This window comes from Rhinopithecus roxellana, chromosome 8 (assembly GCF_007565055.1).
Source record: "Rhinopithecus roxellana isolate Shanxi Qingling chromosome 8, ASM756505v1, whole genome shotgun sequence".
Classification (NCBI taxonomy): Eukaryota; Metazoa; Chordata; class Mammalia; order Primates; family Cercopithecidae; genus Rhinopithecus; species Rhinopithecus roxellana.
In genome coordinates, this window is record NC_044556.1 from 8,039,957 (window position 1) to 8,063,121 (window position 23,165).

The 23,165-nt window shown below is 43.2% G+C and overlaps 1 protein-coding gene across 1 annotated transcript in view; it reads left to right on the plus strand.

Moving 5' to 3' along the window:
* Window positions 1-1,139: 1,139 nt before the first annotated feature.
* Window positions 1,140-23,165, plus strand: part of LOC104679495 (putative adhesion G protein-coupled receptor E4P) — a 46,144-nt gene continuing 24,118 nt past the window's right edge. The window contains exons 1-7 of the mRNA XM_010385100.2: window positions 1,140-1,176; window positions 8,551-8,636; window positions 11,940-11,990; window positions 14,359-14,481; window positions 16,285-16,437; window positions 19,512-19,552; window positions 20,063-20,198. Coding sequence (XP_010383402.1) covers window positions 8,603-8,636; window positions 11,940-11,990; window positions 14,359-14,481; window positions 16,285-16,437; window positions 19,512-19,552; window positions 20,063-20,198 — 538 coding nt within the window. The 5' untranslated portion in view covers window positions 1,140-1,176; window positions 8,551-8,602. The remainder of the gene's footprint in view (window positions 1,177-8,550; window positions 8,637-11,939; window positions 11,991-14,358; window positions 14,482-16,284; window positions 16,438-19,511; window positions 19,553-20,062; window positions 20,199-23,165) is intronic.

Genomic DNA, 23,165 nt, shown 5'->3' on the forward strand with positions numbered 1-23,165 from the left:
GTCATTTGAAAGATGATGCAGCAGGCTGAGCACGGTGGCTCACGCCTGTAATCCCAGCACTTTGGGAGGCTGAAGCGGGCAGATCACCCAACGTTAGGAGTTCGAGACCAGCCTCGCCAATATGGAGGAAGTCCTGTCTCTACTAAAAACACAAAAATTAGCTGGGCGTGGTGCTGTGTGCCTGTAATCCCAGCTACTGGGGAGGCTGAGGCAGGAGAATCGCTTGAACCCAGGAGGCAGAGGTTGCAATGAGCCAAGATTGTGCCATTGCACTCCAGCCTGGGCGACAAGAGTGAAACTCCATCTCAAAAAAAAGACGATGTAGCAAACATTTTGAGTAGTACATGGAGGAGGTGATTACCAGTCCAGGTATACAGCTGTATCTATGTGATTAGTTGCATAATTTATTGCATTTACTCTTATGAATTTATAAAAATAAATGGAAAACAGAAAGATGAAGGTGTTAACGTTTGGGATAATAAGACCATGTTTCATACATGTAATAAAATCAAGACAAGGAGTAAATTGCTTGTTGTGTATTTGGACTTGCCAAATTAGGGCATTATTTGCCATATTCATGCTGGGTCTTACAAAGATTCTTCTAATACAAATGAGACAACAATTTCAGAATACCACCCTAATGAAACCAGTTGAAAATCTTATCAGCCAAGTCTATCAGTGTAATTCTGTTAAATGGTACCATCCCAAAGACCAAGAATATGGATAAGTCATTTTCCCAAGTTGGTCAACTGGAACAGGAAATGAAGCTCTACAAAGATACGCTGACTCCTTTCCACACTCTGGCCTTCAACTCTGGTAGTGAAAATTAAATTAAGAGGACCTCTTTGAAATGGAAGCCATATCCTTGGGAGTTGGCCTCACTCTCCATTATCACTCTCCATTTCCCACTGACCACCATCACCATTTCCCCATTCATTTTCTGAGGCACTTTGATATGGTCCACCATGATAATGGACCACTTAAATTACGGCAATGGAAGGAGAACTAATAGACCCTGCATTATGCAAACTCCCCAAACAACAACGCAGCCTCCCTTGTCACCCACAAGACTCCTTGAGAAACCGGAGCTCAAGATAAAAAGCAACATACTTCCTCTTCTGTCAGTTCTGAGAAGCTACCAGGCTCAGTGAGAGGCAAGGACTTTTCATCTTTAGGGTAAGTAGTATCTTCCTATAGAAAATAGGAAATGTTTTACTTGTGATCCTGAATCTAAGAAAAATATTCTCATTCTGGAAACATTTTCAAGGAGGCCTCATTACTTGTCCGGTTACTTTATTTCTTGAGAGCTGCTATGACGGCTTCTATCTCACATTCATTTTTTCCACTTCTGCTTGGGCAAGGAGTGTGTGTGTTGTTATGCGATAGTCTGAAATCTGCTGGGATGCCTTATCACGCACAAAGAAGGGGGCAATGGTGCGTAAAGGGGCTTAAGGTGAACTAAAATGATCAGGATTCGAGAATAATCTAAGATGAACATAGCTTATAACGAACATGTTATAAAAAACAAGGAAAACAAGATCTAAAAAGATGAGCCAGTTTCCTAAGTCTGTAGGATGAATTAGCAGCTTTTTCATACACCTCACACCCATAATATCCACATCAGCACATGTGTTTAAATGCCTGTCTCACAGTCATCGTCATTATCATGGTGGAAGGGTTTTGTGCTTTATTCATGACCAAAGCAGAGAGATTTACAGGTCAACTTTTTCAACAAGCTAGTTATGACCCACTGGAGGAGGCTGGTCGCTTTCAGTGGATGGGTCTTCTTAGGCCACTACTGTGTTCCTGTGGGGACTTCACAGGACCCTTGTTAATTCTCATTACCACTGGGTAAAAGGTCAGTCCTTAGCATGCGCCACCATGGCACCACCTTAGTGGGTAACAACCACCAAGGCAACAAGCAGAAATGAAAACAACTATAATTAGGTAATATCAGTCGCTGCAAATAGTGAGTTTCTTTGTGTGTGATCCTTGGCTCAGTTCTCTGTGTCTGCCTCTCTTTCTCTCTGATGTGAAATTCTTTTCTTATAATTGGTGATGGTCAAAAGTCCTCTCCAAATCAGCATCCCTAGAGGCCTCGGCTGTTGTGAAAAATCTTACCCCCTTATTCCTTTCAAAATACTCACTTTAGTTACACTTGTTTCAAATGAGGCCTTAGCAAAGAAACGCCCTTATCTGGACAGGGGTTCTTTTCATTGAGAATTTTCCAGTTATATTTTAGAGTAGACTTTTTGAAGGATGCAGCAACACGACTCTGAAAAGAAAACAAAGGTTGAAAGAGGAAAGGTGTCCAGAAAGTAATCAAGTGTAACTCCACCAACGGGACACAAGGTTTCCACGACAGAATTTGATTTCAGTGAAGTAGAGATTGCAAGTGATTGGCCTCCTGGTTCTGTATTTAAGGAAAACGTGGGTGTGGGTGTCTCTAGATAGCCTTTGGTGTCCAGTTCCTCACAGTCTTTATTATTTCCCACCAATGGCCTTATGTATTTATGTTGCATGTCTAGATCCTGGGAGACCTTGGAGTTTATGACCTTGGTGAGGTGGTTGCGCGTGGGCTTTGGACTTAAGCTGATGTCGTCCAAGTCTTAGATTTGTATTTTCCTAGCAGCACAATCTTGAGCAAATGATATCATTGTTTGGAACCTCAATTTCCTCATCTGAAGACTGAGGAGACATAAAATTATAAGACCTACATCATGGCCGGGCATGGTGGCTCACACCTGTTATCCCAGCACTTTGGGAGGCCAAGGTGGGTGGATCACCTGAGGTCAGGAGTTCCAGACCAGCCTGGCCAACGTGGCGAAACCCTATCTCTACTAAAAATATAAAAATTAGCCGGGTGTGGTGATGCGCATCTGTAGTCCCAGCTATTCGGGAGGCTGAGGCAGGAGAATTGCTTGAACCCAGGAGGCAGAGGTTGTAGTGAGCTGAGATCACACCACTGGGTGACAAAGAGAGACTCCATCTCAAAAAAAAAAGATAATAAAATAAAATAAAATAAAACAGAATAAAATAAAAACCTACATCATAAGATGGTTGTAGCTTTCAATAAGGGAATAGCCATATTAGCCACAAAGTTCGTAAGGCACTTGGCCCATAGTAGAAGTTCCATAAGTGATTTTAGGAGGCAGTAATGGAAGGGATGAGAGAAGCATCTGCAGCAAAATTTGATTTGCAAGCAGGATTCCAATGCATAATATGCAGCTGGCCTGCTTAGGAATAAGTGGTTCCATGGGATGGGTCTTCTTAGGCCATTACTGTGTTCCTGTGGGGACTTCACAGGACCCTTGTTAATTCTCATCACCACTGGGTAAAAAGTCAGTCCTCAGCATGCAAAGTTGTGATTACAATTGGGGTCAGGAAAAGGACGTGAGAGATCTCCATGACCTCTGTCATCACCATCATCACCATCAGCATTATTGTCACTTCCACCATCCTTGCTACCATCACCACAACCATGCTGTCCCCCTTCACTATTACCATCACTGCCATCACCACCACTATCATCACCATCACTGTCAGCACCATCGTCACTATCATCATCATCACCACCATCACCATTACTACCACCGGCATCACCACCACCACCATTACCATCACCACCATCATTACCACCATCATCATCACCACCACCATTACCATCACCACTATCATTACCACCATCATCACCACCACCATTACCATCACCACCATCATTACCACCATCATCACCACCACCATTACCATCACCACCATCATTACCACCATCATCACCACCATTACCATCACCACCATCACTACCACCATCATCACCACCACCATTACCATCACCACCATCACCATTGCCACCATCCCCATCACTACCATCACTATTATTACCACCACCACCATCACCATTGCCACTATCACCATCACCACTATCACCATTATTACCACCATCACCATCACCATTGACACCATCACCACCACCACCATCGCCATTGACACTATCACCATCACCACCATCACTGCTATTACCACCATCACCATCACCATTGCCACCATTCCCATCACTACCATCACCATTATTACCACCACCACCATCACCATTGACACCATCACCACCATCACCATGATTACCACCATCACCCTTGCCACCATCACTATCACCACCATCACCATCACCACCACTTTTGCCACCATTGCTATCACCATTACTATCACGTCCACCATCATAACCACCATCAGGACCATCACCACCACTGCCACCTTCATCACTACCTCCACCATCATTATGATCTCCACTGCCATCACCACCATTACCATCACGACCACTACTATCACATCCACTACGACCACCACCACCACTACCACCATTGTCATCCTTCCCTCTTTCCTTCACAGGTAGCTTTATTCAGGACGTACCACATGCCGGCAGATGTGAAGGGTCGTCTCACTGAATCAACATGAAACTGTAAAATATGTGCTCTTTCTTAGCTACGTTTTGCAGATGAGAGGCTTGGAGGTAAAGTCACAACCTCAGAGCCACTCAACTAGTAGTTGTAGATTTGGGATTCAAACCCAGGTTTGCCTGTGCAACAAATTCTAAAGCCATCTAACTGTGTAGGGCCAGTATGTAACTGTGCGTGAAGCATGGAGGGAGAACTGCCACATAAACACACAGGCAGCCCCAACAGATTCCAAACTCAGAGATCAAAGCAGCATTAATATATCAAAGCAGGAGTATCAAAGCAGACCTCTCAAGAACAATTGTTAAAGTCATTTTGTGGCTGGGTGCGGTGACTCATGCCTGCAATCTCAACACTTTGGGAGAATGAGGTGGGTGGATCACTTGAGGTCAGGAATTCGAGACTAGCCTGGCCAACATGGTGAAACATCTCTACTAAAAATACAAAAATTAGCTGGGTGTGGTGGCAGGTGCCTGTAATCCCAGCTGCTTGGGAGGCTGAGGCAGGAGATTCGCTTGAACCTGGGAGGCGGAGGTTGTGGTGAGCCGAGATTACGTCACTGGACTCCAGTCTGGGCGACAGAGTGAGACCCTGTCTCAAAAACAAACAAACAAAAAAAAGTAATTTTGTTTCCTCTTTTATTAAAACACTTCATTATATTATTATTTTTATTGCTAAGGCAATGTACCTAATTTAGAATTACAGCTGAATAAAGAGAAATTTGAAATCACTCACACCGACATTCTTCTATTAACATTTAAAATTCTCCTACATGTGATATTATATACTTTCTTTATAACCTACATTTTGTATTGATACATAATAGTGGTACATATGTGTGAGTTACATATGATATATTTTGATACATGCATACAATGTGTAATGATAGAATCATATAACCTCCTTTTGATCCTAATGCTACGTCATAATCACTTTCTATGGGTTTTTTTTTTTGTTTTGTTTTTTGTTTTGAGACAAGTCTCGCTCTGTCACCCAGGCTGGAGTGTAGTGGTGTGATCTCAGGTCACTGCAGCCTCCACCTCCTGGTTCAAGTGATTCTCATATCTCAGCCTCCCAAGTAGCTGGGATTACAGGCACTCGCCACCATGCCCAGATAATTTTGAGTTTTTAGTAGAGACGGGGTGTCACCATGTTGGTCAGGCTGGTCTCAAACTCCTGACCTCAAGTGATCCACCCGCCTCTGCCCTCCAAAGGGCTGGGATTATAGGTGTGACCCACCGCGTCCGGCCCTATGTTGTTCTAATAGCCTCCTACAACATTATTTTTTGCAGGTGATATCGGATTGTTTGCGTTGCACATAATTGTTGTTTTTCCTTCCTGCTTACATTTTGTGAAACTTTTCTGCAAACTACTTAAAGCAGCTTCTCCATTAGTGCCTCCATCATCATTGGCAGCGCCTTTGGAAGGCTTCACAGATCTGCAGAGCACATCATCTTTGCTAATGTGCACTGGAGGTTTTATCTTAAACCCCAGTTGGCCACCGACATTACCTTAGGAGAGTGCTTTCTGCATTTTAAATTGATATCCATAGGCAAATGCTTACTACAATGCTTCTTAAAGTCTTCTTTGAAAGACTCATTTAGGCCTGGCTTGGTGGCTCACACCTATAATCCCAGCACTTTGGGAGGCCCAGGCGGGTGGATCACCAGAGGTCAGGAGTTTGAGACCAGCCTGACCAACATGGTGAAACTCTGCCTCTACTTAGAAAATACAAAAATTAGCCGAGCGTAGTGGTGGGAGCCTGTCATCCCAGCTACTAGGGAGGCTGAGACAGGAGAATTGCTTGAACCCCGGAGGCGGAGGTTACAGCGAGACGAGATCACACCACTGCACTCCAGCCTGGGTGCCACGGCCAGAAAGGCTCATTTATAGTGATGTCTAGTACTTCCACTATTTTCTCTGTTAGAAATGATTTATGTTTTGAATAGAAAAGACCTTCACTTGGCTCAAAATTCAAAAGATAGAAGAGGATAAACTGAAAAATCTCCTTGCCTCGGCTTCCCAGTCACTTAGTTTCTTTCTCTTTTTAAAAAATATTTTATTTTATTTTAGGCTGGGTGCAGTGGCTCACGCCTGTAATCCCAGCATTTTGGGAGGCCGAGGAGGGCCAGCCTAGCCAACATGACAAAATCCCGTCTCTACTAAAAATATAAAAAATTAGCCAGTCATAGTGGCGGGTGCCTGTTATCCCAGCTACTTGGGAGGCTGAGGTAGGAGAATCGCTTGAACCCGGGATGCAGAGGTTGCAGTGAGCCGAGATCGGGCCATTGTACTCCAGCCTGGGCAACAGAGTGAGACTCCGTCTCTAAATAAATAAATAAAGAAGTAAATAAATTTTACTTTATTTTTAGTCCTGGGATATATGTGCAGTACGTGTGAGTTTGTTACGTAGGTAAACATGTGCCATGGTGGTTTGCTGCACCTATCAACCCATCACCTAGGTGTTAAGCCTCGCATACATTTGTTTTCAAATGTAACAGATGCTCTGAGTTTCTTAGGTACCTTCCAGGAATATTTTATGCAAATACAAAATTATCATACACATACACATGTATTTGATGCATTTATATGTTTGTACATTTGTATGTATGATTTTGTGTGTACACATACAAACACCCATACACACATGCAAATATAGATAATTGTATATAGAATGCTAACATTTTCCTAAAACAGAGGAGATAGTAGGCCTTTCATATAAATATAAGTGTACATATTTGTTTCTTTTTTTATTTTTTGAGATGGAGTCTTGCTCTGTCACCCAGGTTAGAGGGCAGTGGCACGGTCTCAGCTCACTGCAGCCTCTACCTCCCAGGTTCAAGTGATTCTCCTGCCTCAGCCTCCCCAGTAGCTGAGATTACAGGCACCTGCCACCACACCCGGCTAATTTTTGTATTGTTAGTAGAGACGGGGTTTCACCATGTTGACCAGGCTGGTCTCTAACTCCTGACCTCAGGTGATCTGCCCATCTTGTTCTCCCAACGTGCTGGGATTAAAGGCATGAGCCGCCGTGCCTGGCCTATATTATATATTTCAAAATTACTAAAAGAATAAATTTTAAAAGTTCTCATACCGAAAAACGATAGGTATGTGAGGTGATGCATATGTTAATTGTCTTGATTTAATCATTCCACAATGTCAGTTGGGCGCGGTGGCTCACGCCTGTAATCACAGCACTTTGGGAGGCCGAGGCAGGCGGATCACAAGGTCAGGAGATCGAGACCATCCTGGCTAACACGGTGAAACCCTGTCTCTACTAAAAATGCAAAACAAACTAGCCGGGCGTGGTGGCGGGAGCCTGTAGTCCCAGCTACTCCGGAGGCTGAAGCAGGAGAATGGCGTGAACTCGGGAGGCGGAGCTTGCAGTGAGCTGAGATCGCGCCACTGCACTCCAGCCTAGGCGATAGAGCAGAAAAAAAAAAAAAAAAAAAAAAAAAAATATATATATATATATATATATATATTCCACAATGTCAACATAAGTCAAAACATCATATTATAGCCCATAAGCATATATAATTATTTATGAATTAAAAATTAAAAATAAATCAATGACAGCAATGTAAAAAAAAAAAAAAAAAAAAGAAAAAAGAAAGAAAAAAAGAAAAAGTGAGTAGTTTGTCCAGTGGAGTTTTCCACTCTCGATCTTGCTGATTGCCATAGAACAGGATTTTAAATTCCAGCCAGATATTTCATCAGATGCATCCGTTTTTTAGCATTTGTTGAGTGATAAACTTGTTCCCTATAACCAAATGTGCTATGATCATCCTTGCAGGGTCTTTTCCTTGAGAGAGTTAACCAGAGGCAGAATTATTGGGTCAAACGAGAGGGAGAGATGAAAGGTTTTTTTTGTTTGTTTGTTTGTTGGTTGGTTGGTTGGTTGGTTGGTTTCCAGATGGAGTCTTGCTCGGTTGCCCAGCCTGGAGTGCAGTGGTGCGATCTCGGCTCACTGCTACGTCTGCCTTCTGGTTTCAAGCAATTCTCCTGCCTCGGCCTTACATTTTGATAAGCGTTGGCCACGTGGCTTCTGAACTTGGGACCATCAGAAATGGGATTTCATGGGGCATATTCATTCCAGGCACTCTGACCGCGTCCTGCTTGAGAGAGATTGTTCCCGGCATCTCAGCGCTATGGGGAGCACGTGCCTCCTGGTCCTGCTCTCCGGTAAGTGGAACTAAGAACTCCTTTCCCTTCTCCTCATGCCCCTGGTATCCTCACTTGATTTGCTCCTTCAAATCTGGCATTTTCTCCAGCATTAACTGCGTGTGCCTGTCCTGTTAGAAACTCTCATCTCGAGTCAGGCTGGGCTGCCACAAAGCAGAACTGAAACAAGGACTCGTGTGCGTAGTTTATTTGGGAGGGGATCCCAGGAAAGGAGGGTGTGGGGAGGTCACACAAGGAAGGGGGAAGAGCTGCAGAAGGGCGTGTTAGTGAGGGGGTTGCCACTGCGGGTAGGTGGGGTGCTGTCCTGCTGGGGACCTCCAAGAGACAGTGTAAGTCCCCACATTTCTGGCCTACTCCCCAGCTGGGTGCAGTAAAATGCACTCTTGCAGAGAGAGACAGAAAGTCACCTGCGGCCAGGCACGGTGGCTCACGCCTGTAATCCTAGCACTTTAGGAGGCCAAGGCAGGTGAATCACTTAAGGTCAGGGAATTCGAAACCAGCCTGGCCAACACGGTGAAACCCCGTCTCTACTAAAAATACAAAAAAAAAATTAGCCAGCCATGGTGTCGGATGCCCGTAATCCTAGCTACTCTGGAGGCTGAGGCAGGAGAATCGCTTGAACCCAGAAGGCAGAGGTCGCAGTGAGCCAAGATTCCGCCACTGCACTCCAGCCCTGGGTGACAGAGTGAGACTCTCCATCTCAAAAAATAAAAGAAAGAAAGAAAGAAAAAGAATGTCATCTGCATTCATAGGAACCCCCTCTGGGGTAGGCTAAAGGGTCACTTCAAATATCTGCTATATGGATTGACACCAAGGAGGTCCATGCTTGGAGCATCATAGCTCAGTAAGTTACAACCTAGACCTTCCCACCCTGTCCTTTGGGCTTTAGGGTCTTAGAGATAAGAAAAAGAAATCTCCGTAGGAGGCAGTCAGATGCAGTTTAAGGGCGGAAGGTTTGTTAGGAGACCTTACAGGTAAGTGATGTTCCATACTGTATGTAAGGGGTGGGCACATTTTTTTCTGTAAAGGGACAGATAATTTGTATTTCAGTTCTGTGGGCCATATGGCCTCTGCCTTAACTACTCAATTCAGCTGTTCCAGCCCTAAAGCATCCATAGGCCTTATGGAAATGAATGGATGTGGCTGTGTGTCAATAAAACTTTATTTACAGACAGAAGCAGCTAAAATTCGTATCTTTTTCATGGCCATTAAGTATTATTCTTCTTTTGATTTTTTTCAACCATTTAAAATGTTTTATGTAAAAAATATAAAAGTCATCTCAACTCATAGGTCCAGTTTGCTGACCCCTACCCTGTGGGAATCAAGTGATATTTCTCTCTGAAAAAAAAAAATGATTCACAGGAAAATTAATGTTGAGTGTTTTGGCTCAGAAAAATGGCCCTGTCAGCCAGGCGTGGTGGCTCACGGCTGTAATCCCAGCACTTTGGGAGGCCGAGGTGGGCAGAGCACGAGGTCAGGAGTTCGAGAGTAGCCTGGCCAACATGGTGAAACCCCATCTCTACTAAAAATGCAAAAATTAGCCAGGCGTGGTGGCACGCACCTGTAATCCCAGCTACTTGGGAGGCTGAGGCAAGAGAATTGTTTGAACCTGGGAGGCAGAGGTTACAGTGAGCTGAGATCGTGCCACTGCACTCTAGCCCGGGAGACAGAGCAAGACTCCATCTCAATAAAAAAGAAACAAAAACAAAACAAAACAAAATGTCATAAGAGATAACCTAATATTATAAATCTTTAAACATAATGTTTTCATCAGTATGCATGATATTGAAAATAGCATGCATGATATTTAAAATAGTAAATACAATGGGTGAGACAGGAGCAGGTGACTTTGTCTTGCCCAGGTACCTTGCCTTGTTCTTTGATAACTCGAATGGACCATGAGCATGACCCAAATCCAATCTCCTAGGTATTATTTGCCATGCTTACACCATCTCGGGGCTGGCATTGTTCACAGAAGCACATGCCTCCATATTTTAGCAAATGATTCCCGCAGAGCCACCTTGCAACGGAAGGAATAGGAAAACAATTCCTTCTTCAAGTGCCTGGTCATTCCAAGCATATTTGCCTTAAGGGAGTGATGTTAGATAATCCAGGAAGAAATAGGTGGAGAAGCTTTCTGCATTTCTGAGTTCATCCCCAGTGTATGTATTTAACTTTAGTCTAACAACATGGCAGCAGGAAGAGATCATCTTCAAATCATCATTATCCATTCCACATTTTTCAAAATATCTGAACTCCCAGGATTCTCATGCCCCATGAATATTCAAATCTCCTCGTACCTCAGAGGAAACCCTATTTCCTAAGGATTAAACCTACACTGTCGTCAGCCGGGCATGGCTACTGAGCACTCAGAATGTGTCTAGTCCAAACGGACATGTACCGTCTGTACAACATGCATACCAGATTTCAAAGACCTAATAAACACATACAAATTTAAATAATGGACGAATTATTTATTGCATATTGATTATGTATTGGAATGGTAATGTATTTCAACTACATTGAACTAAAAAATATTATCAAAATTAATTTCAAGTGTTTCTCTTTGCTTTTTAAAAATGTGGCTAATAGATGGCCAGGTGTGGTGGCTCACACCTATAATCCCAGCACTTTGGGAGGCCGAGGTGTGCAAATCACTTCAGGTCATGAGTTTGAGACGAGCCTGGCCAATATGGTGAAACCCCATCTCTACTAAAAATACAAAAATTATCCAGGCATGGTGGCAGGTGCCTGTAATCCCAGCTACTCGGGAGGCTGAGGCGGGAGAATTGCTTGAACCCGGGAGCTGGAGGTTGCAGTGAGTCGAAAACATGCTGTTACACTCCAGCCTGGGCAACAGAGCAAAACTCTGTCTCAAAAGACAAAAAAAATGTTGCTAATGGAAAATTTAAAAGGACCTACAGGGTTTCCGTTTATATTTTTCTTGAACAGTGTGTGGTTTGAGGTCCGGACTGATATTAAAATAAACTGTTGAATATAGAAAGGAGATTGCCAACTTGGTCTTTTGGCGCTAGGACATAGAGAAGAAGCTGAATTCGCTGCTGGGTTTTCTGAAATTGGGAAACACAGCTCCAATCAGATGCACTTCCCATATGTTAGAAGGATATGATGTCCAAATCTGTGACTCTTGTGTTTATAACCTGCCTGGAAGACGCTATGGTGAAGCTTGCACGTGTGACTGGGCAAAGAGTTAGGGTTAGTCGCCCCTAACTCACCCAGCCTTCAGCCAAGCAGAGTCCAGGGGATCCCCGTCTGAATGATCCCCTCCTCTCTCTGTTCCAGGTCTCACTGTCTTACTTGTTCTGCCAGGATCAGAAGCCAAGAATTCTGGAGGTGAGTCTATTCATAGCCAAAGGCCAGAGGAAAGGAAATTGGGATCTGGAAGCTTCCTTCAGAGAAGGGAAGGAGCTTTTTTCAAGAGACAGAGCATGGAGTCTCTGGCACTTCCTTCTGGCTCCTTGGAGATCCCAAGAGCTGTTTTCCCATCTCCATTATCACCATCATCTGCATTTACATAGCAAAGCACATCACTTATACCATCTCAGTTAATCCCCATGACACTCCTACAAAGACATTATCCCCATTTGATCAAGGGTCCTCCAGAAAAGTGGCTGGCTCAAGGTCACATGGCTGGTGGATGCTAGACTCTCCTCTTTCTTTCCCCAAGCCTGTATCTTGAGTCATTCCAGGAAATACTTTGCCTTCACCACAAGCCATTGCTTGGGTTCCCCCAGAAGCAGACCCTGAGAGCAACTCGTTGTTCTGGGAGGGAATCCTAGGAGGCACCAGCTGGGAGTGGGCAGTGGCATAGGAAGGGGAGGAGCTCATATAGGATCTTTATCAAACAAGTTACATGTGGGCAGCTGGAGTTTAATCCCTGAGGGCAGCTGTTGGGTGTGGCATGGAGCAGGCACCTCATACCCCTCAATGGGTAAGGAAGCTATTGATTATGACTATGTTCTAAATTGTGGTAAAACGTAGCTTTTTAACCATTGTCAAGGGTACAGCTCAATGCCATCCAACATTTGCACTGCTATGCAACCATCACCACCATCCACCCACAGTGTTCTTTCTAGTTGCAGAACTGAACCTCTGTGTCTATGAAACATGAACTCCCCATTCCTCCTCCCCAAGGCCCTGGCACCCACCATTCTACTTTCTGTCTATGAATCCAGCGACTCTGGGCATCTCATAGGAGTGGAATCATGCATTATTTGACGCTTTGTCCTGGCTTATTTCACGGAGCGTAATATTCCCCAAGGTTCATTTATGGTGTAGCATGTGTCAGAATTCCATTTCTTTTTTTTTTTTTTTTTTTTTTTCTTTTTTTGAGACCAAGTTTCGCTCTTGTTGCCCAGGCTGGGGTGCAATGGTACAATCTCGTCTCACTGCAACCTCAGCCTCCTGGGTTCAAGCGATTCTTCTACCTCAGCCTTCCAAGTAGCTGGGATTATAGGCATGCACCACCATGCCCAGCTAATTTTTTTGTTTGTTTGTTTGCATTTAGTAGAGATGAGGTTTTACCATGTTGGTCAGGCTGGTCTCAAACTCCTGACCTCAGGTGATCCACCCACCTCAGCCTCCCAAAGTGATGGGATTACAGGCATGTGAGCCACCATGCCTGGCCAGAATTTCCTTCTTTCTAAAGGCTGAATAACATACTATTGTGTGGATGGACCGCATTTTGTTCATTCATTTATTCATTCATGGGCACCTGGATTACATACAACATTTGGCTATTATGAATAATGCTGATATGAACATGAGTGGACAAATATCTCTTCTATACTCTGCTTTTGATTCCTTTGAGTATATTCCCAGAAGTGTGATTGCTGGATCATATGGTAAGATCATATGGTAATTTCGATTTAGAATTTTTTGAGGAATTGCCATACTGTTTCTCATAGACATGGCATCATTTTACATTTCTACCAGCAGTGCACAAGGGTTCCATTTTCTCTACATTCTCACCAACACTTGCTATTTTCTGTTGTTTTTAAAATAATAATGAAATTGGCTTTTTTAAAATTTTAGATGGAGTCTCGCTCTGTCGCCCAGGCTGGAGAGCAGTGGCACAATCTTGGCTCACTGCAAGCTCCGCCTCCCAGGTTCACGCCATTCTCCTGCCTCAGCCTCCCGAGTAGCTGGGACTACAGGCGCCCGCCACCATGCCCAGCTATTTTTTTTTTTTTTTCAGTAGAGACGGGGTTTCACCATGTTAGCCAGGATGGTCTCAATCTCCTGACCTCGTGATCCACCTGCCTCAGCCTCCCAAAGTGCTGGGATTACAGGCGTGAACCATTGCGCCCGGCAAAAATTGGCTTTTTTTTTTTCTTTTTCTTTTTTTAAATGCACTATCTTCTACCAATCATTGATAAAGGGAGCCACTTATGAGAGGAAAGGCATTGTTAACCTGCCATGTGATGAACAAAGAGAATTCTGGTAGCGAGGGTGAGCCCTCAAGGAAAGAAAAACAGGTGCTGGCATTTGGAGGTTCACCCATCTGGCAAAAGTGGTGTTGGTGGCAGAAGTGGGACATGGTTGGGCACTGTGTGCCCCTGTGTTCAGCAAAGGTCTGGGTGCCAAAAGGATGCCAACAGAACTATTCCCAACATGACATTCTTCTGACTGCAGCATTGATACAGGGTAGATGCATACTGAATATTTCTTAGACGAATGAATGGATTCTGTTTCTCTGCAGCTTTCTGTCCTCCATGCCCTAAATATGCCAAGTGCCACAACAGCACCCACTGCACCTGTGAACACGGCTTTTGGGCCAGGTCTGGCAGGACATACTTTCATGAGTCCTCTGAGAACTGTGAAGGTAAAAATATTAACGGGGTTTTAATTTAATCTCTCATTAGTGATAACTATTCTGTTCCATGTGTCCTCTGCCCAAAACACATAAACCCATAGCCCAAACAAAACTCGTCTCTCTTCAGCAGACTATTTGATAAAGTACAGCCGTCGGCCAGGTGTGCTTGTCCCTGAGTCCTTCAGATGGAGAGCACAAGTATAAATCTGTGGTCCAGAGCACCTTTTGTCTGTAGGACCTTTGCTTGAGCCTCAGCTCTAGTCCATTCAGCAGAGAAGGCTGATGTGGTTGGGAGCGGCAAGACACATAAACATTGCATAAGCCAGGATTTTTTTTCTTTTTTTCTTTTTTTTTTTTTTGAGATGGAGTCTTGCTCTGTCACCCAGGCTGGAGTGCAGTAGCACAATCTCAGCTCACTGCAAGCTCCGCCTCCCAGGTTCACGCCATTCTCCTGCCTCAGCCTCCCGAGTAGCTGGGACTACAGGCACCCACCACCATGCCAGGCTAATTTTTTGTGTTTTTAGTAGAGACGGGGTTTCACCGTGTTAGCCAGGATGGTTTCGATTTCCTGACCTTGTGATCCGCCTGCTTCAAGCCTCCCAAAGTGCTGGGATGACAGGTGTGAGCCACCACGCCTGGCCTTTTTTTTGAGTCAGAGTCTTATTCTGTCACCCAGACTGGAGTGCAATGGCGCGATCTCAACTCACTGCAACCTCCGCCTCCTGGGTTCAAGCAATTCTCCTGCTTCAGCCTCCTGAGTAGCTGGGATTACAGGCACACACCATAACGCCCAGCAATTTTTGTATTTTTAGTAGAGACAGGGTTTCACCATGTTGGCCAGGCTGGTCTTGAACTCCTGATCTCATGTGATCCACCCGCCTCAGCCTCCCAAAGTGCTGGGATTACAGGCATGAGCCACCACGCCTGGCCAAGCCAGAATTTTAGTAGTGTGGTCCTTCCTCATCTCTCTCAAGCTTTTCTTTTTTTTTTTTTTTTTTTTTTTTTTTTTTTTTTTTTTTGAGACGGAGTCTCGCTCTGTGGCCCAGGCTGGAGTGCAGTGGCCGGATCTCGGCTCACGGCAAGCTCCACCTCCTGGGTTTACGCCATTCTCCTGCCTCAGCCTCCCGAGTAGCTGGGACCACAGGCACCTGCCACCTCACCCGGCTAGTTTTTTGTATTTTTTAGTAGAGACGGGGTTTCACCGTGTTAGCCAGGATGGTCTCGATCTCCTGACCTCGTGATCCGCCCGTCTCGGCCTCCCAAAGTGCTGGGATTACAGGCTTGAGCCACCGCGCCCGGCCAAGCTTTTCTAATAGTGTGTTAACTTACCCTATGTTTATTACCCTGCTATGCACTATGTGTGTTAAATTGATTTAGCAAATGGTGTGACTTAAAAGCAACATTAAAAACAACATTCCATCCTTATTCTAGTGATTTGATATGTCACCGTTACCATGTTCTAAAGATCCATAGGTACTTGGGTCTATGTCTGGACTTCTAGTCTATTCCATTAGTCTATTTTTATTTATGCATGCATCAGTACCTCTTTGTTTAGTTGCAGCTTTATACTTTGTCTTAATGTCTGGCTCCCACCTTGTAGTTTTTTTCTGGCTGCACCTGCATGATAGCAACAATTTGTCTCTCACCTCATAAAATATACATGTAGATTTTTAAAAATTGGAATTGCATTGGATTTATAAATTAACTTAGGGAGAACATTGATGGACAATGGTTGGGCAATAAAGATTTCATGGGCAAGGGAAATGGTATAATTCTATGAAAATGAAAGCAACACTTTCTCTTGATTCACAGATATTAATGAATGTGAGACCGGACTGGCAAAGTGCAAGTATGAAGCTTATTGTAAAAATAAAATTGGAGGTTACATCTGTAGCTGTTGGGTAAAACATCCTATCCTCAACTGGCTGGCTAGTTTTATAGGTTATAATCATCCAGATTGTTATGGTAAGAACCTCCAAATACTATTTTCACTGAAAAATGATGGGGACTTGGGGGAAACTCTGAGAGATTCTCTAATTTTAGGCCAGGGTAAGAGAGTAAAGCTCCATCCTAACCCTTATCCCTCATTCCTTTGTTGTCTTTGATGATATTTTCCAAGATAGTGTCATCCAAGCCTTGGCATCAATAACCATCTCTATATAGATGCTTCCAAATGTATGTGTCCAATACAGGTCTGTTTCCCGAGCTTCCAAAAGGGCACCTTTACATTTCTCCTGAATTCCTCTATTTATTCATATCTCACTCATCTTAAATTCAATGTTTATGCCTATCTACCTATCTACTAAATCTGATGAATTCACACTGATACCTCTGGTTCCAGTTCAACATCAAGGCTTGTTGGAAACTTCCCTCTTTCCTTGTTTGTAACTTCCTTCTCCAACAATGAGAAACCCGTCTCTCACTATCCACAATTTATTTATTTGTTTAATTCCAGCATTATTTCACGTTTTGGGTAAGAGAGATTGGATTTAAGTGCTAAATCTTCCACTTATCATCTGGCTTTCAGTTAATGACTTAATTTCTATATACCTCATCTTTAAATGGGAGTAGTAATATTAATAGTATCTACTGTGTCAGTTACGTGTTGCTGCATAACAAGTTACCCCCAAATTTAGTGGCCTAAAACAACACATATGTATTGTTTCATAGTTTCTTTGGGTTAGGGAACTAAGCATGGCTTAGCTGGGTCTTTTGCTTCTGGGTCTATCACAGTTGCAACTGAGGTTTTGTCCAGGCTGTGGTTTCATCTGGAGACTCGACTGGGGCAGGTTCTGCTTCCAAGCTACTCACAAGGTTGCTGGGAGAATTTAGTTCCTTCAGAGCTGGTGGACTGAAACCCTCAGTTCATTTCTGGTGCTTGGTGGGAGGCAGCCTTTAGTTTCTAGATATGTGGGTCTCTACAGCTTGCTTTGTTATAGCAAACACATTAGAATAGCCAGAAAGAGAGCATGGATAAGACAGGAGTCATAGTCTTTTATAACTCACTCTCAGAAGTGACATCCTATCACGTTTGCTATATTCTGTTCCTTAGAAATGAGTCACTGAGTCCAGTCCACAGTCAAGGGGGGATTACCCAAGGATGTGAATGCCAAGAGGCAGGGATTATTTGCAGCCATTTCTGAATCCTTCTTACTGGACTGAATAGTGTTCTCCCCAAATTGATTCCACCTGGAAGCTGTGAATGTGATCTTATCTGGAAATAGGGTATTTATAGATGTAATAAGTCAAGATGCAGTTATACGAGATCAAAGTGGACCCTGAATCCTACATGATTGGTGTCCTTACAAGATGAAGAGTATTTGGACACAGAGACACACACAGAGGGAAGATGGCCATGTGAAGACAGAGGTGAAGATTGGAGTTATGCTACCAAAGGGCAAGGGATGTCAGAGACTGATGGCAACCACCAGAGGCTGGAAGAGGCAGGGCAAGGTGTTTCCCTGGAGCCTTCAGAGGGAGCATGGTCTTGCTGGCACCTTGATTTGGACTTCTGGCCTCCAGAACTATGAGACAATGCATTTCTATTGCTTTAAGCCACCCAATTTGTGTCGCTATATTATGGCAACCCCAGGAAATTAATACACTTTACCTATTCATTATTATTATTTTTTAGATGGGGTCTCACTTTGTTACCAGGCTGGAGTGCAGTGGTGTGATCTTGGCTCACTGCAACCTCTGCCTCCCAGGCTCAAGCAATCCTCCAACCTCAGCCTCCTGAGTAGCTGGGACCACAGGCACATGCCACCACACCTGGCTAATTTTTGCATTTTTTGTAGAGACAGGGTTTCACAATGTTGCCCGCACTGGTCTGGAACTCCTGACCTTAAATGATCCACCCGTCTTGGCCTCCCAAAGTGCTAGGATTACAGGCGTGAGCCACTGCACCCAGCCCCTACTCATTATTAATGTATGTGAAATACTTAACAGTCCTAGGCACCTAGGAAGAGTCAGTTAATGCTGGTTATTATGCTGTATGTGCCTTTTCTACAACTTTCTGTGTTCCATGAGATAATATATATGAAGGCACTTTATATACTGCGATGTGTAGACAACTGCTTCTATATTATTAAGTCAATTAACACTGATTTCTTTTTTTTTTTTCCTTTTTTGAGACGGAGTCTCGCTCTGTCGCCCGGACTGGAGTGCAGTGGCCGGATCTCAGCTCACTGCAAGCTCCGCCTCCCGGGTTTACGCCATTCTCCTGCCTCAGCCTCCCAACACTGATTTCTTGCATGTCACCCTGATGTGTTGGGATCCTCTGCTATATACTCCCACACCATCGTGTCCTATTTATTATTGATTGATTGATTGATTGATTGATTGATTTTGGGAAGTCCTGTTTTATTTTATTTTAGGTTTGGGTGTGGTATATGTGCAGGTTTGTTGCGTGGGTAAATTGCGTGTCTCTGGGGTTTGGTGTATGAATGTTTCCATCACCCCAGTAGTGGTGGGCATAGTACCCAATCAGTAGGTTTTCAGCCCTCGTCAGCCTCCCACCCTCTCCCTCTAGTAGTCCCCAGTGTCTATAGTTCCCATCTTTTTGTCTACATGTCATGTTCTATTTATTAAGAGCATCCCTTGCAATTGCTTTATTTATTCATAATAACTTGCTTAATGACTTTCATGCCAAACTTCAGATTCCACAAGGGGACACCTTTGTTTCTTTTCCTAGCCTATATCCATATATTTCAGCATTGTGCTTGGTTTCGAGTAGGTGCTCAATAAACAGGGTTGACTAAAGTAATGGGTTGGTGCAACAGTAATGGCGGTTTTTGCCATTACTTTCAATAGCAAAGATTGCCATGACTTTTGCACCAACTCAATATGGAACTGGAAGCCCCATTCTAATTCTCTTTTATAATTCTACTGTGCAATACTTTTTAGGCTTCTTAGAGGGGAATTAGGATGGGCTGCGGAAGTATTAGGGAAATACTCAGCTTGAGGGTGATTGGAAGAAGGGATGTAAGCAGGGTGTATTTTCTCCCACATCTCTTTCAATGACATCTTTTCTTTCACAGAGGACAATAGTCAAGGGACAAAGACAAAAGTGGATATTTGGGTGAGTGGGGTGAAGCCTGGATTTGGGAAACAGCTGGTGTGTATAACTATGTCATTCTCCTACCCAAACATTAACATGTCTTCCTGTGATTTTTAGGGCTGGGTAGTTCTATCCAGAGGTAATTTTGTCCTCCATTCCAAGGTTATCTGTCCATGTCTGGGGACACTTTTGGTTGTCATACCTTAGGGGCGATGTGTGTGGCTGGCATCTGGTGGATAGAGACCAGGGAAACAGCTCAACATCCTACAGTGCCTGGGACAGACTCCCACAATTAAGAAGTTCCTGGTGCCACATGTCCATAGAGAAAGAGAAATACAAGGGTAGGGGGAAAGTGCCTCAGCTGTCATTCAAAGACCTACATCAAGCACCTAGATTCTCAATGCCACACACATCTTGTAGCACCTTAATAAATATTGTTGCCTTCTGGGCTCCCCACTCCAACACTTGTGCGTATTCCTTATTTCTTACATTTCAGTGAGAGTCAATCTAATCAGCTTTATTTTTTTGAAGGAAAATCTGAGAAGAAATGGAAGCAGAGAGGACATTGCAAGAGAGGCTACTCAACTAATTCAGAGCGTGGAGTTGAAGATCTGGAATGACAGTTTTGCTTCTCCAGGAAAGGGTCGAATTTCTGACTTAGATGTAGGTAAGAGAGGCTGAATAGAGTCTTTATCACCCTCCGTAAAGACCATTAAGAGGTCTGGGTCCTGGCTTTGCCAGGGTTTCTGAATGATGAAATCTGTGGGTTTCCAGGATCATAGACCCTCTACACCAACATTCTACATGAGAAGGACTCTGTTTTCAAAAATGCAAATTCAAGGGACAGGAGAATAAACCAGCTCTCTTCTTCTTTTCAGCTTCCCTTGGTATGACGGAAAGTATTTAAGAGCATATTCGCCATGCCTCCATGGCTAGAGGATAGAAAAAACCTCGGTTATTTTCCTACTCTACTTTCACATAGTAGCAAGAACACAGAATACTTCATCTCTGGTCACCAAAATACGTGTGGGCTTGTTTTCCACCCTGACCGCACAGTTCTCCAGTGGATACCAGCTGGGTGTTCTAGAACTCAATTATGACATTATCTGACATTCTCTACCAAAGATAGTGTCAGATCCCATAGGCTGCAGGCTTAATCCCACAAAAGTGTTCTTCACCTCAAATGCCAGTCTCAAGTTCTAGGTTGTAACCTGTACGTCCGACTGACAGGCTATACATTAGAGTCCCATGACCCCTTCCTTGGGTTTGAGTAATTTGCTAGAGTGACTCACTTAACTTAGGAAAGCACTTGACTTACATTTATCCATTTATTAAAAATATATTACAAATGGGCTGGGTGTGATGAGTTATGCCTGTATTCCCAGCACTTTGGGAGGCTGAAGTAAGTGGATCGCCTGAGGTCAGGAGTTCAAGACCAGCCTGGCCAACATGGTAAAACCCCATCTCTACTAAAAAAAAAAAATACAAAAAGTATCTGGGCGTGGTGTTGTGCGCCTGTAATCCCAGCTTCCCAGGGGGCTGAGGCAGGAGAATTGCTTGAACCCAGGAGGTGGAGGTTGCAATGAACTGAGATCGCACCATTGCACTCAAGCCTGGGCAAGACAGCAAGACTCCATCTCTCTCTCTCTATATATAAAATAATATTTAAAATATAAATATATATTTATAAATACTATATATATATATATATAAAACAAATGATACAGATGAACAGCCAGATGGAAGAGACGCACAGGGCAAAGCATGGGAGAAGAGGTGCAGAGCTTCTAAGCCCCCTTTAGGGGTGCCACCCCGAGGACCCACACATTTTAAGCTATCTAGAATCTCCTAGAGAGCTTAACAAATCCTTTGGATTTGTATGGAGGCTTCATTAGTTAGCCATGATTGGGTACATTATTGGCCATTGATATCAACTCAACATTCAGCCTCCCTCCTCTTCCTGTATCTGGGATGGGGGTGAAACTGAAAGTTCCAACCCTTTAATCTCCCAATTGGTTTCCTTGGCAACCACCCCCATCCTGAGGCTATCCAGGAGCTGGCTAAGAGTCACCACATTAGAATAAAATATGTTTCTATAACCAAGAAAACACAAAGGATTTGAGTTGAGTCACATGCTCCTGTCACTCAGGAAATTACAGTGGTCTTAGAGGCTATATTTTAGCAACTTGAGTCCAAGACCAAATATTAGAACAAGAGATTTTCCTAGTGTTCCTACTGCTCAGGAAATGCTAAGGGTTTTAGGAACTCTATATCAGGAACTGCGGTTTCTTCCTAACCTCTGTATCTGTTAATCATTTCAAAGAATCAATTTTTGGCTTTGTTGATCATTTATATTATTATTCCACTTCCTTTTTCTTTAATTTTCTGTATTATTTCTTTCCTTTTACTTCCTTTGGGTCGAACTTGCTTTTCATTTTCTAACTTATTGACTTAGTAATTTGATTACTAATTTTAAACCATTCTCCTTTCCCAATATATGCATTTAAAGCTTAAAACTTAGCTATAAATTAGAGCTATATATTTCCCTCTAAACACACCTTTAACTGCATCCTGCAAGTTTTCATATACTGGGCTTTCATTATCATTTAGATCAAAATATTAAAACATTTCCTATGTAATTTATCATTTAACTCATGGTTTATTTAGAAGTGTGTTGCTGAATTACCAAATATTTGTAGCTTTTTAGGGTTTCCTTGTGTTAATGGCCTCATTTAATTTATTGTGGGTTTTAATTAAGAAAGGATGTTGAACTTCATCAAATAATTTTTCTACCTCAATTGAGATGATCATTTTATCATCAATTGAGATGGTTTTTATCTTTCATTCTGTTAATGTGATAAATCCTATTGATTGATTTACATATGTTAAGCCACACTTGCTTACCAGGAAAAAATAGTAGTTGTGATATATACTCTTTGATGAGTTGTCTGAGCACATACTATGTAGGATTTCAATCCTTTTGAATTCACTGAGACTTGATTGATAGTCTATTTTGGCAAATGTTCCATATGAACTTAGTGTCTGAATTAACATACCAAATCTGGTGGTATAAGCATGGTAAACAGCGGCTTAACCATTGTTTTTTAAATAGTTTTAGCATAAGTGAGTCAGGGCTGATGTAGCAATACCATGGCAGCTCTATGCTCTGCTGCCTTCATCATTCACCTTCACTTTGTGATACAAGAGAGCTGTTCTACTATCACACCCTTTTACCAGCCAGTGAAAAGGGGAAAAAATAAGTTGAAAGAATGTCTGTTTCCCTTAGCATATGCCATTCTGTTCTTCGATCCATTGGCCTGAAAATAGTTGCATGGCACTGCCTAGCTGCAAGGGAAGCTGGAAAATGGCTTGTCTTCAGCTTAAATTTAGTAGTTCTAGACCCAAACAAAGAATAAGTAAATGGTGATCACAGGTAACAAGCAGTCTGCCATAGCCCCTAGGACAGCTTTCTCACTTGCTCAGAGACAAACTCTGGTTATACCCCAAAATGTTGAGGTTGATCTCACAAAATGTGTTTATAGATTTGATGAATAGAGTTTACTCAAGGGATTCTTCCCAAATGCAGAAGTTCTGTTCCTAGTGACTATTTTTTTCGGAAAACTTTAAAATGCTT